The sequence below is a fragment of the Parasteatoda tepidariorum genome, chromosome 10, assembly GCF_043381705.1.
Source record: "Parasteatoda tepidariorum isolate YZ-2023 chromosome 10, CAS_Ptep_4.0, whole genome shotgun sequence".
Taxonomy (NCBI): Eukaryota; Metazoa; Arthropoda; class Arachnida; order Araneae; family Theridiidae; genus Parasteatoda; species Parasteatoda tepidariorum.
This window is the reverse complement of record NC_092213.1, coordinates 52,138,828-52,153,728: the sequence shown is the minus strand read 5'-3', so window position 1 is coordinate 52,153,728 and position 14,901 is coordinate 52,138,828. Positions and strand designations below refer to the sequence as shown.

The following is a 14,901-nucleotide window of genomic DNA, read 5'->3' as shown; positions in this document are numbered from 1 at the left end:
AGGTTCGCATTAGCATACATTTATAAGAGTGGGGAAAAGTATATGCATTTTTTAATAGTTTTTTGAATATGGCTCTTTGAAGACGAAAAAGCAGACGAAAAGCATAGACTTACAAAATGACTGATAACTAAATAACTAATCAAAATTTTTGAAAAAGAAAAAAATTACTTCTTCATTATGTCAAAACACAATTATGGGCCGAGTTTCGTGCCCGGGCGAGGCTTCTGGGGCGATATATTGTGATTACAGACACACACACACAGCCGCGTTTATTATTATGTATAGATGTATAGATTAGAGTTGAAAGTTTTTATAAAAAAAGTAACAATTTATATTATAACTTAAGAGATGAAGAAAGATATTTTAAAAGTAAATTGTTAGAAAATATCGAAATTTGGCAAAGTTATAAAATGAAAAGACCCAGATATTTACATCCCTTACGCGCTCCAGTATGTATGTTATCATAATACACGTAGGAAAAATTCTGGTTAAAATTATCGAGCTGCATAAAAATGGCATTCTGGAGAGAAAAAAATAATAATTTTAGTTAATAAAATCAAAACATGCGGTATTTAAACTATTCACTTGATAATTTTTTCGGTTTTTGGGGTTGTAGATTCCCGCAAATTCTTTTTGAAGTTATATTTCTTATTACCACATATTTAACAAAAAGTAAAAAAATACTTATCTGAAAATAAATTTAATCGAATAAACAGCTTTAATGCTAATATTTATTTTAAATAAAAAATACGAGTTTTTAGTTTCTATCAACCTTGCCATCAACTGTGAAAATTGGTTTTTTATAATGATGCTAAATGCCAGTGTGTGTTTTGTCTATGATTCCATAAAACTTTAAATTTTAAAAACAATTAAATGCCAAAATGGGAATGCTTTGATTGCAACGATTGATGTTAATTTTTTAGAAGTAGTCCGTTTGAAAAGTTGAAAGTAAACAAGTAAAAGATATGGGCCAGATTAAAATATGAAAAAAAGGTTATCTTGATTCAGTTACTCCTTTAAGCAATTCCATTTCAATATGTTAAATAAATTTTTGAAAAATCAAATATCTAATCAAAATGCATAATTCTAAATTATAATATTAGTAAGGGATATAATAAAATAATTGTTAAATAAAAAAAATAACTTATTTAAATGTTAAACATATAATAACAAATAAAATATAATAATGTAAAATTGCATGGTAAATTCAACAAATAAATCACTTTTGTACACACTAGTCTAAATAAGCTGAAAATTGAAAATTTGAAGGCAATAAGAAAAAAAAATTTACGTATCTAAGAATAAAAAAAATTATAAGATTAATCATCCAAACTAATAGATGTGAGGCTTATAATAAGCTGGAAGTAACAGAAAGGACAGTAATTTTTATGTTTAAACAGGATTTTGTAATCAACTAATATAGATTAAGCGTTGTCATGATAAGCTCAAGTAAATAAAAAACGTACACTATGCTTTTTAAACTAACAAAATTGTTCGCATTAATTATACTACTTACAACCATAACTTGCACATAATTCCATTAAAAAAATAATCATTTGTTTGAATTTGAAAACATTTTATTATTTTTGTCTAAACTCCACAATAGTGTTCCAAGAACTTCTTTTTAAGCTTTTACGAAAACATACGCCTCATTGAACTTTCTGTAATTTAGTATACTGCTGAGATATTTCTTTTTATACTAAAAAAATAATACTTGTCATCACCGGTGCTAAAATGTTATTTATATTTGAGATAAGTTTGTTTTGTTATGAAGAAATTATAACACTTTAAAAAGTGAGATTACGTATGTAAAGAAAATTGTACAGTAATAAGTATGAAAAAAATGAATAATTAGTTTGGAAATTGTCATTTATCTTTATAATCCTCACAAATGCAGCTGGATAGTTGAAAAGGTCAAATATTTCTTGTAAATTTTGAGTTTTTTTTTATTTAATTATAATTTTTTTTTTAAATAGCGCAGAGATGTCCATTAAAGAACGATATATTTGAAATTTTCTGCTCTTCTTTATATTATTTTTTTAACTTAAACCTTCTTTTTGTTGATGTCAAAATTGAATACAAATTATATTCTTTGATCTTTGCTGTAATTTAGCTAATTTTTCAGTTCATTTCACCACAAAAACAAAAATGCTTCAGGTTGTTATAATTAAACAGCAACTTCAAAAGAAAAAAAACTGAAAAAAATGGAAGTAATTGTTTTTGAAAAATTCTACAGTTGGTTTTCCGGAAAAAAGAATATTAAAAAAAGAAACAAAAATCATATTTTAAGAAAATAATCAATAATTTATTTAGCATATTTATAATGAAATCAGTTATCACAGAAAGAATAAATTGACTGAATGAAAATATTAGAAATTTTTAATCATTTACTGTGATTGATACTTTTCTGAAAGCAGCATTGCTTGGAAAATACGAAGAGATATTTTTCTATTCATGCACGAAGAAAATAAAATGGAAAAATTACCGTGCAATAAGCTAATGATAATCCTGATTTAAATAAAATAAAAACATAATTCTGCTTAATAAAATCGAAATATACGAATTTTAAGTCATTCATTTAGTAGTTTTTTTCATTCATATGGCAACGAGTTACTGAAAATTTTGATTTTCAAAATTACAGATCTTATTTCCACGCATTTAGTAAGAAATTCAGAACAGTAAATTAATTTTAACAGAATAAATGGTTTTTTATGTCATGCTCTAAGGTATGTTAATAAAATTAAGAAATTTTATCACATATTATTGAACCATATTTTATTGTTAATTTTAAGAAAAACATTAACAGAGCTTTGGTAAAAATTACTAGGCTTTTTGGTGTTCCCATAAACCCAGAAACTTGATAATTTTATTTTCTCCTTGCATTAATAACATCAGAAATATACTGTTTCATTGGTTTATCATTGGTTAATCATTGGCTTACTTAAAATTATTTAAATTTTGCAAAATATTAAAAAAAAAACTTAGTTTAATAAAGAGGGATGATAACATTGAATTTTCTTAAAGCAAATTAATTAGTTTCTTCAAAATAATTTTCTAAGCATTTGAGAATCTATTTATCTATATGAATAGCAAATGCCTTAAACTCTATCCTATTTATTATAAATTAAATGATTCGTAAAATCTTTGTAAATTTCTTATCGCACAAGAATGTACTGAAAAATGTAAGAAAAACTTTACAATTTAATGAAATGCATTATCTTTTTTCATATGATTGCTGAATTTAAAATTCTTATTTTACCAGCAGAAATGTACTCATTAGAGCTATTCCTGCAGGAAATAAATATTTACAAAACTCCTCGAGACATTAAAAAATAAATAATTTTTTTAAGAAATTAGTTCAAAAAGAAAATGCCATGCTTTCGTAACATTAAATGAAAGTTAGAAATAAATATGACTGATACTATAAAAAATAGTAATAGTTTGATTGTACTAGTTTATTCCAGAAACATTTAAATATATTTATTACTTGACGTTCTTTGGCTTCACATTGTATTCCCCAGGAACTTTTCTTTCTAGAATCTTGATAGATTATTATATGAAGAATATTCAAATAAATATGTGAAACATATTCGTTTTAAAGAAAAAATCCTTCGGAGCAAATATTTTATGTTTTTACTATGCAATTGAGAATTTCTCATTCTTTCCTCCTTTAATTATGAAACAAGTGGGGAAAAAAGTAGAAAAAATATCCACACTCCCAGTGGTTCTTCATATCTTTTAAAATGCAGAATATTTTTCTTTCCCTTTTTTTGGACCAACGTTGCTCGCACAGTAAAGACGGATAGTACAAAGAGACTGAAAGAACATCCATGGCTTGCCCGGGATTAGAACCCAGAACCTTTCTGATAAAAGGCCAGTTCTCTCACCACTACACAGTTCAGTCGGCATATTCCAACAGTTTATTTTCATAAATTTTACTTTCAACTATTTAAGTTTGATTACTGAATCTATAACACATTATTTTTATTATTGCTTGGCTACAATGCTAGGTCATTATGCATTCAGTATTTTGCTGTTGTTATTTTTATTCTTCTCTTTTTTGTCCATTTCTTTAGATAATACATTTTAAGGAAAGTTCTAGGGGAACGTCAAGTGAATTTATTTGGTTTTCTTTTTAATTTCACAACAGTATTAGTATTTAATTAATTATTTTGCAAAAAAATATTTTCTTTTTTTTACAAAATTAAATCTTAAGAGTGTAAGTAATTTGAAAAATAATAATCTTCTACTTCGTACTTGTAAGTTTTTTTACGTTTTACTCGGTAATATTCGGAAATAGCACTTTTTACTTAACTATTACTTTAATTAACTATTCGCACTTTAATCTAATCATTTGTTAATTAGTTTACCTTAAAATAACATTTAAATATAATTAAACTCTTACAACTTATTTTAACAATTACTTCTTATAGATTTCAATATTTTAGGCATGAAAATTTTACGTTGTTTAGTTTAATAAATTCAAACCTATTGCAAGAAAAAAAATCAAAAAAAATTTTTTTTTAAATAAGTGGATACGGATTTATTAAGAAACTTGAAATATGAAACTCTTAAAAGTATTTTGTTTCTGACTCAAAAAGTATTAAATAATAATTACATTGTACAAAAATTTCGAACATATACGTTTTAATAAGTAGGATTTAATTTCGTTCCCCGTAATTACATAAAATGATTTCATGTATGGAACCTGTAATAAAATGTAGCATTTATTTTCGAAACGTTTTTCATTTTTTCCATATTATAATAAATTTAATTCAATTTAACCGCTTAAAAAATTGATAATAAATAAATATCTATTCTTATGAATTAATTAAAATTAAATTATAAATTAAATTCTTCCATCGTCACTTTTATCTTTCAAAATTCGCTCATAATCCGGAAAAAAATCGGTTTAAAGCAAATTATATAATTCTAGTAATATGGAATTGTGCATTAGCATAACAAGGAATACAGTTTGTAAAAACAAAAATAAATATTTACATAGCACTTTAAGTAAGTTACATAATGTAAATAAATTTTCAGTTCTCGTTGACACAAAACTTGCAGCATAAGCATTTGAATTTCTCTACCTTTCTGTCATTAAAGTATTTTCAGAGCTTCTGAGTTGTTTTTATATATGTACTTACAAAATTTATTAAAAATATAATATTTATTTATATTTCATGTTGGCCGTCATGAGTTAAAAATGCACCGAAGTTATAATACCGGGTCAATAAAATTTGCAGATCATTTTTTATTTTCTTTATATTTTCGAAGATATTGCACATAATATAAGGAGTGATGCACACAATTAAAAAAACACAGTAAAAATTCGTTATAAGTCCGTAAATTACAATAGCAAAAACATTTATCGTTCTAACTAACTTTTTATGATAAACGAGTTATTTATTCTAAAAAAGGATAGAATAAAAGCAATAAAAAACAAAATAAAGTACAATAGTTTTTGCCGCTATTGATTACACTGAATGTTGATTTCAGTTGTAAGCTAGCAAGTAGTTAAGAATGGAAATGGTATGAGAGATATGTGGTCAAAGGCGTATTCTTTTGAATAGCGTATTCCATCCAAATGCGCATTCCTTACAATAGGTTTCCAAAGATTACAAAAGTTTTCGTTTGGAAAGAGAAGATAACTTGGCTAATGATCGCCCATCCGTTTGTTCTATAAATGCTTATATTGTATTTTTCACAATATTGTAGGCATAAAATAAAGTAAAATCATTTCTGTTTTTCCCTTTTCTGTATTAATTTCAGAAATAACTAATAATATCGTCCTATTAATTCATTTTTGTTAAATATTCTTAAATTTAACGGATAAAAATGTTTTTTTATGAAAAGAAAATAGCGGAGATCTAGTAATTTTTAACACCTTATAAACATAAAAGTTTGTATCTTTAATATAAGCATTTTGACAGTGACTTAGAAACTTGAAATAACATCGCAGTTCTCGTAACATGCCGTACTTCTTATATCTAGCTTTTACTACATATGTCTTATATCTAGCTTTTACTACATATCCTTTTTTTTTCAGATGCAAATGCACGATGTCTGACCCCTTTGTAACACGACAACTCTACAATAAGTTGCAATAAGCGTTCAACAAACTGTGTAGTTCCTGATCCTGTACAGCAAATGTTTTGTTCGGTAGCTTGGCATCAGTGTTTCAGAAACAAAGTCTTTGACATGCCGGTTACTGTGACTTATTCTTAATCACATGATCGCTAAAATATCCAGCCCTCACACTATGTGAATTCCTCTTAAATTATTAAGCAAAAGACACTCATCATAAAATACACCGATTCCTAAGACACTCCCAAAGGTTAAATAACACGCTCGTGCAGCATTAAGTAATACTGACATTTTGAAAAGACAAAAAGTGTGGAGTGAACTTGATTACAGATAAGATATTTGTCTTACTTAAGAGTCATTCAGCAAAAATTCAAAGCTAGAAAAAAGAACTTCCCGTGAGAAATTAATTTCGTTTATTGTAGTATTTGAAATAATTTTGAAAAAAATGTGAATTCCTGTCATTTATTTGCATAAACCCTATATATTTATATTTGAGCCGTGATAGCTCATGGATAGAGCGTTCGCCTTCCAATGAGGTCACCCGAGTTCGAATCACTTCTATGGCTGGTCGATACGAATCCGTATCCAGCTTGCACCGACCACAGTGCTGACGTGAAATATTTTCATTGGTAGACGGATCATGGGTTAGAGTCCTCTTGCCATCATGCTAACTGTGGGAGGTTCTCGTGGTCTTCCTTTCTCGTGTAACGCAAATGTGGGTTAGCTCCATCAAAAAGTCCTGCACGAAGGCAAATTTTTCCCAATACTTGATCCAGGAGTTCCCTTGTCTTCTGGATTGGTCTCAAAATTGCAAAGCTACGGAGTTGAACATTAGTAGTCGTAAACCTATAAAATTGGGCGGCTGCTTAACGACGGCTATAAAATATAAAATTAAAAACCCTTTATATTTAAACGTGCTTTAAAATGTAATGCTAAAAGGTTTAACTAATATGACTTACTTTTTTTTGCTATTTTAGGGTATTGACAAGACGAAAATTTAAGAAGAACTACAGTGAAAGTATTACGGCAAAAAGATATTCGAGGAACGAAAAGGATCGATTAAATTAAAGACAAGACTCATTCATGTGATTCACACTGAACAAATCAAATTCTATTTATTCTGGTTCCTGATCCTTACGAAAATAATGATTCTGCATAAAAATTCACATATTGTACATCTTGTTATGTATAAGGCATGTCTGTAAATACTCATTTCCCGCTGTTTAAACAACTATTTGTAAACTATATTTAATGTGTATTCAGAATTTAGAATGCATTTTTGTGTTTGGTAACAGGAAAAGATTTTATGAAATAAAATGTGATAGATATTTAAAGATTAATTATGAACTCTTCAAACTGGGGCTCAAATGTCGCCATCTTACACACCATCTTCAATTTCACAGAACCATTTCATCCGTTCGAACTTATACCGGAAGTATCAACTTTCGAATTTATAACCGAAGGTATTATGGTAACTACCATAGGAATGCTTGGAGTAATAGCCAATATAGTGTCATTGGTAATCTTATCTCGACCACAAATGCGGTCGTCAATCAATTGTGGCTTACAAGGTTTAGCCATCTTTGACACCATAGTTCTGCTCTGTGCTGTACTTATGCTGGGTTTGAACAAACTTGGGTGCAGACTTCAGCTACTAAGCTCTTACGCCTTGTATGTGTCACCTTTCATAATTCCAATCGCTTATCCTGTTGGCTTGATTGCCCAAACAGGATCCGTCTGGACAACAGTCGCTGTGACAGTCGAGCGGTACATTGCTGTATGTCACCCCTTGAAGGCAAAGTCCTTGTGTACCTACAGAAGAGCTAGATTCTTCAACCTCTTTATCACTATCATGGCCATCGTGTACAACATACCACGCTTCTGGGAAGTTGAACATTCTGAGTTCTTTGCACCTGAATTGAATCACACTGTCTACAAGATAGTAGCTTCTCAGTTGAGAGTGAACAAGTTGTACTACGAAGTCTATCACATATGGTTGTATCTCTTGGTTATGTACTTCATACCATTCTTGATTTTAACTGTTTTTAACATATATATTTGGCACACAGTAAGACGAGCTAATAGGGAGAGGCAAACTCTCAGTCGCAAACAAGAAGGCGAGTTTAGTCTTGCCATGATGCTTCTTTGTGTTGTAGTTGTGTTTTTAACTTGTAACATACTTGCACTTGTAATTAACATTATCGAATACTTCGATATATTTTTACCTCCACTGGTTAGAGTCTCTAACCTGTTGGTTACGGTAAATTCATCTGTGAATTTCGTTATTTATTGTATATTTGGTCGGAAATTCAAAAGAACATTTTTGGTGTTGTTTTGTAAATATCCAATTCAGCGAGCTAGTTTAAATGACAGCTTTCAAGGAAGTACTTGGATACGATTCCGAACCATCAAATCATCTTCTTTGTCTCTTAATTATTCGGTAAATGGAAACGGACATTGCCACATGTAAAATTACATATCTTCATCTATGTATTGTGTATTTGTTTACATTTCAATTGTTTCATTGATGTATTTGGTGTATTGTTCAAATGTTGCGTTTTGTAACACGTGATATGACTGTATAATTCATAAGACTTTCTTGCTTGACTCAAAAACTTTAAATGCGTAATTATTTACCTCTTTTTTACTCATTCATGCCAACGAATATAAAATTAAATGCATTATTTCAGTTGAAACGCTATTACCATGAAAATCATACAACGAAAAATTGAACTTTCAGAATTTATGTACTAAAATAAACCTTTTTCATCAAGATTTTAAAAAAATTCAAATTTTTTAAATGTTTCAAACCAAAAGATAATATTTTTATTGTTTTTGTTCCGTTATTTTCATTTAAATTCACAATAAACAAACACAAGATACAAAATTACGCATTCTACACAACTATAATGGAGTCATTAATTTTAATTCTTGTTCCCATTTTAAATATAGCATAAAAATAAATGTTAATTTTAATCTTAAAACATTAGGGTTTGTTATAGGCCGGTAAAAGTTTTTAAAAAGAGTGTCAGGAAAAGAATTTTTTTTTCTAGAATATTGACATTATCTTGATTGTTTGTTAAATTGAAGAGAAGATAAATTTGTTTTCTAAGTTAATAAAAATAATACAGAAAATAATATACTATGTTTACAAACTAAATGTTAAATGCTTTTAAGTTAGAAATCTTTAGACATTTGCATTGACTTAGTTTTTCAAATAAATTGACTTGGAGAATGACTTTAATCGCACTAAATTAATTGCATTTATACTGTACACATTATTTTCATTTTTACTGTATACATTGCTTATGTTGTTACTACATACAATATACATGCTTGCATTTTTACTAATATATAATCCTTAGATCTTTAATTTTTCAATAGGTTTTTGAATTGCATTCGTTTCGACCATGCTTTCATCGCAAAAAAAAATTTTTAAAAATTGCTATATCTTGATACAATTGATATCTTTTGACACCTTATATTTGTACATCCACATTTTAATTTCAATGTTAATATCAGTTATAAACAGTTATTAGTCAGTTATACACCGAAGAGCCATTACATTATGACCACCCTGCTAATAACATGTAGGACCACCTTTAGCCCTCAAAACTGCTAGCACCGACCGTGGCATTGATTCCTCAAGGTGCTGATAGGTAGTCTGGGGTATCTGGTTCCAAGCGCTCACCAACTGGTCCTGCAATTCCCTCACATTGCGAGAGGGTAGCGTGGCAGCACTAATTTCGTTTTCCAAGTATGACCACAAATGCTCTATTGGATTAAGGTCAGGTGGATTTGGGGGCTAGGACATCGCTTCAAAGTCACTGGAATGTTCCTCGACAATTCGGCCCTTATAACATGATGCATTATCCTGTTGGTAAACACCATCCCCCGCAAGAAAAAACTGTTGCCATGAATGGGGGAACTTGGTCTGCAACTATGTTCAAGTAGCTTACAGACGTCAGGGATTGTTCTATGAGGATTATGGGTCCTAATGTGCCCCATGAAAACATTGTTCCTGAGCGAGAAACCATGAAAATCTGGGCGACCACATTGTTATAGATGGAAGGTGGTCATAATGTAATGGCTCTACGGTGTATATCTCTATGAGAAGCAACCATCACTTTTCTTACACTAGTTATGTAGGTCTTTCCAATTAATTTTCTATTTTAGACAACAAAAAAAGACCGTGTCCTTGGATCCAGAACCATAAACTGAGCACCTGAAATTAAACAAAAAACTACTTCCTTTTTTGATTTTCTGGTTTACTCTCTGGTGCTATTTATAATGCATTTGAATTCTATAAAAGCTTTGGTAATTATTACTTAAATATCTTACCGTTAATTCTATACGTTAATCAACATACTTCTATACGATGATTTGTTAAACCATGTTTTGAGTAATAATTTCTTTGTCTATTGATTTATGCATGCAATATGCACAATATTGACTAATGTAGAGAATAAATTGTATTTATCTTGCACATTCATTCGTGTGAATTAAACATTTCAATGGTATCATCTTGACATTATTTATTCTGAATTAGTGTGTATTCTCAGTGTCAGTGAGTGTGAGTATTGTTAATATCGTTATGTGAACAGTCATTTTACTTGCCTAAGTGTTACTGAGCTTATGAATAATAAAACAAAATCCTTTTTATTATTTTTCAAAAGTTATTTACACTTAATTATGCTTGGAGCAAACAAGTCTGCAATAACTAATTGTACTGAAAGGTAATGATAATTCTGGTATAATAAGAAACATAATTCTAGTTAATAAAATCATAACATTTGGTATTTAAGCCATGCATTTGATAATTTTTCCATTCATGTGGTAACAGTTTACCGGAAGTTTCAGTTTTCTAAATTATAGTTCCGATTTCCAGACATTTAGTAAAAAATACAAAACTGAAAAGTAAATTTAACAAAATAAATGATTTTTGTGCTATGCGGCTCCTCGGTTATGGAATCCTAAATGATAAACCTTCTTTTGGTAAGTCCCTGAGTTCAAAAAAAGTAATATAGCGGCCATTGTGAACGTATTTACCAAACAAATACTTTTTTATTTTGAAACTACTTATGTCTTTAAGAGATTTATCATTATTAATCTACATGTACAACTTAAGAATCTACACGTTTCATGTGAGACAGTTTAATTTGAAGTTCTGGAACTATATTTTATCCAGTTCTGATTTTGTTTTATAAACTGAAAGCGAATTAAATAAGCCGAAACAAGGTTTTCTTTGCGAATTATAAAGAATCTTGATAAACGTTTAAAATAGTAAATAAGGAAGGTAATTTCTTTAGTAACGACTTTAGTTGTTCACTTTGATTTGAAAATAGCAAAAAGAAATTACTGTTACAATTTTTTTATAAATGCATGAGATTTTTATACTTTATTTAATACATTGTTGTCAGAAAATGCTTTGTTTTAAAAAATAGCTATTTTTCTGTTATTAGCATTTTACTTTTAATAATTTTATGAAGCAACGATAATATTAAATTTATTAATGCATTACTGATCGGATCAAAATATGATTGAACGTTTCAAAAACTATTGCTGGTTAAAACAAGTCTTAACTCTCCAAATCCTTTCAACTCTATCATGGAACCCTAGAGTTCCCCAGAACAATATTTGGAAACCTCTACTCTCAGGTATCAGGATAAAATTATCAGATTTTACCACACTTTATAAAGTATTATAAAACCAGATTTTATTGATAATATTACCATAATGATTACCAAAGAGCGTCATAAAAAGTTGCCGAAATTTTTGCAGTTGCAATAAAGCTCTTTTCACGATAAATTTTATCATATCCTGGGAGTTTCGCCCATACTTTTCTCCACAGAGTAGTTTTCTCTGTAAATTCCTCATCATATCAGATATCATTGATACCATGCTGATATCTGATATGATGACTACAGACGCAAAAAAAAACATTTAAAAAAGAAAAGTTTAATATTTATGGCTGCGACTAATATTTACTCTAATTCAAAACAGAATTTTTGGAAAATAAATAATTCCAATAACAGTTTTTGTTTTAATAATAAAAATTACATAAAAGTTTCCTGATTTTAAATAATATCTATGTTATGTTTGCGTATGTTTCAATGAATGTAAATTTGCTAAATTTAAAAAATTAAATAATTTTTAATATTTACAATTACTTTTAAATTTCACTTTGTTTCCTTATATTTTACATTTCTTAAAAGCTTTCTTAATAAGGTGGTTCAGCATCTTATTTAAAAAGCAAATTAGTCATGAAATTGTGGGATGGTGGGACTTATCTCATTAGTTTAGATAAGCTCTAAACCAGGTCTGTGCAAATATTCTATTCATTAAAAACGAGAACATTTTTATGCCATCTGTGCCAGAGTTTATAGAATAGGTTAGTTTTGTACTAAATATCATTAAGAATTAATGAAGTTGAAAAATAATATCGAATTACTAATATTTATATTTCATTGTTTTTTAATTAATAATTCATCGTAAAACATAAGAAAATTAATTATTTTGTTGCATCTGGCACTCTTACTTTAGATAAAAGATTACGTTGTTATTTCCATTATTGCTTTTATTTTTATCTAGGCATCTTTAATTGTCATCGAATATAATTATCATATTTAATATAGCCTATATATTTAATTTCGCATTCTCTTTATACCATCTTCTAAAAGAAATTCTAGTTTTAATTGATCAAAAATATACTCGACTTCATAAATTTAGATTCAGTTTATTTATTTTATTAAAACAAATTATATTTTTAATCAACTGTTAATATAAAAAAGTACTGAATAGTTTATAGTTAAACAATATTAAACTAATGCAAAAAAAAGAAACGAAAGTATGGGCAAAAGCACCAGAATACCGTATTTCTGGCTTTAAGGCTAGAAAGCTCACTATATTTTACCGAAGTTCTTTAGTAGTGATTTTCGTAAAATTAACAACAAAAAATGGTTTAATAATAGGTGATAAAATTTGGTAAAAATGGCAAAATTTATTAATTTTATCATGATCTTGGAACATAGCATTAAGCCTTTTATTCGGTTAAATTTGCTTTTCGGTTTTATACTTTTTATTAAACGTGAGGGAATATGAACTATGATCTTAAAAAGCAGAATTTCCGGTAAACCATTATCATTAAAATGTTATGGGTAAATTACCAAATGAATGGTTTTAATAGCTTTTAAGCAGCTTGTCTGTATAATAAAGCATTGTTATCCAGATTTATGTTTTTTTTACTAGAAATATCATTACCATACAGTACGGTATTTTAATCAAAAAAAATTATCCTTGTAGCTAATTTTATAATTTAAAAATAGTATCGTATCCAATAAAACAACACTAATTACTGATTAATAAGTTGTATTCATTTTTTAACCTTCATGTCAAAAATAGAGATAGGCGTGTTCATATACAGTTAATTGTTGCAGCTTCTCACATTTTAATAAAAATAAAATTTGTTAAGAATGACTTTTCATATTCTGTGAAATTTAAAATAAACCATGACTATTTACTGAAAAAGGAGTAAATCTGTTGAGATAGACTAAATAAAGAGAAATTGAAATAAAATATCTCGAAAATATTACTGAAAGGTAAAAATTCTTTTCAAATATAGCACTTTTATAAAACTGAAGTCTCCTTTGTTTTATTCGAATTACATTTTCCTAGAAATAATCAAATTCGATCTAAGATCTTTACATTCCTTGAGGACCTTACATTGTTATTTGAATTGTATCAAAGAGAAATCTTATATTGTAACTTGCATTGTTTAAAAGAGAGATCTTGAGTGAACAATGAGGTGCTATGACATAAGTGTGCTGTCAAAAGTTTGAAAATGTTAATATCAAAAATCTCTAATAAGTCTTACATATTGACAAAACGTAACGATTTCAGTTCATTTTTTAAATGCTTGCAAATAAACTGTTGAAAACATAACTAATTTACATACATAGAAAAATATTAAATGGCATAATTAGCTTAATTAAAAAAACATGAAATGTTTATATTCAATTTTATTTTCTGTCATGAATTTGTTATATTAAATCATAATTTTTTAATTATTATATTTATTAAAAAGTGTTTCTTATTTAATAATTTTGCTTTTTGATTTAGAATTTTTCTTATTGTATCCAGCTGTTTAAATTCAATATTTCATGCACTCAATGTATTGTTGTATGCACAAAACTATGAGCTTGTGATTAATAAATGTTGGTTGTCATATTTTTGTTTATTTTTGAAAAAGGTTGTTTTCCTTAATATCTGAATATTATCATTCAATATTGACAAAAATTAAAACATTCACTTAAATTTGCATGTTAACTAGCTGAATACCCGTTCTTCGCACGGGGTGAATAAAAAATAAGTAAAAAATCAACAAATCAGTACTAAGAAACACTATGAAATCATACTCATAACTGAAAAGCATGTACTGATACAATTAAAGAGCTTGATCGAAGAGCCAGGCAAGAGAAATTTTTAGGGGAATTAATGAACCACTGCTTTTGCCTTCTTTTAAATGTTAACATAACTAATCACATAAATTTTTAGTATGCTAGCATGCTATTTCAAATTAGGCAATACGGTTTTACTTTTTAAGTAATTTGGTTTTATTTAAAATTAAGAACAATAAAGCTAAGAATTATTCATCCCGCCTTCTACTAAATTGGCAATAAAATTGTTCGGATACAACATTTTTCGCATTCTGAAAGTGTCATTTACCTGCTTCTTTCACTAGCTTTTCAATTAATATAGCTAAAAGAATTTCATTTTTTTATTTCATATTATTTGTTGCCATTTACGATGGCTTTA

At 28.1% G+C, this 14,901-nt stretch overlaps 1 protein-coding gene across 1 annotated transcript in view; it reads left to right on the top strand.

Annotated features, from left to right (window-relative positions):
• Nucleotides 1-14,313, top strand: part of LOC107456145 (FMRFamide receptor-like) — a 56,626-nt gene extending 42,313 nt beyond the window's left edge. The window contains exon 2 of the mRNA XM_071186724.1: nucleotides 7,065-14,313. Within this exon, the coding sequence (XP_071042825.1) occupies nucleotides 7,430-8,557 (1,128 nt within the window). The 5' untranslated portion in view covers nucleotides 7,065-7,429 and the 3' untranslated portion in view covers nucleotides 8,558-14,313. The remainder of the gene's footprint in view (nucleotides 1-7,064) is intronic.
• The last annotated feature ends 588 nt before the right edge of the window (nucleotides 14,314-14,901 follow it).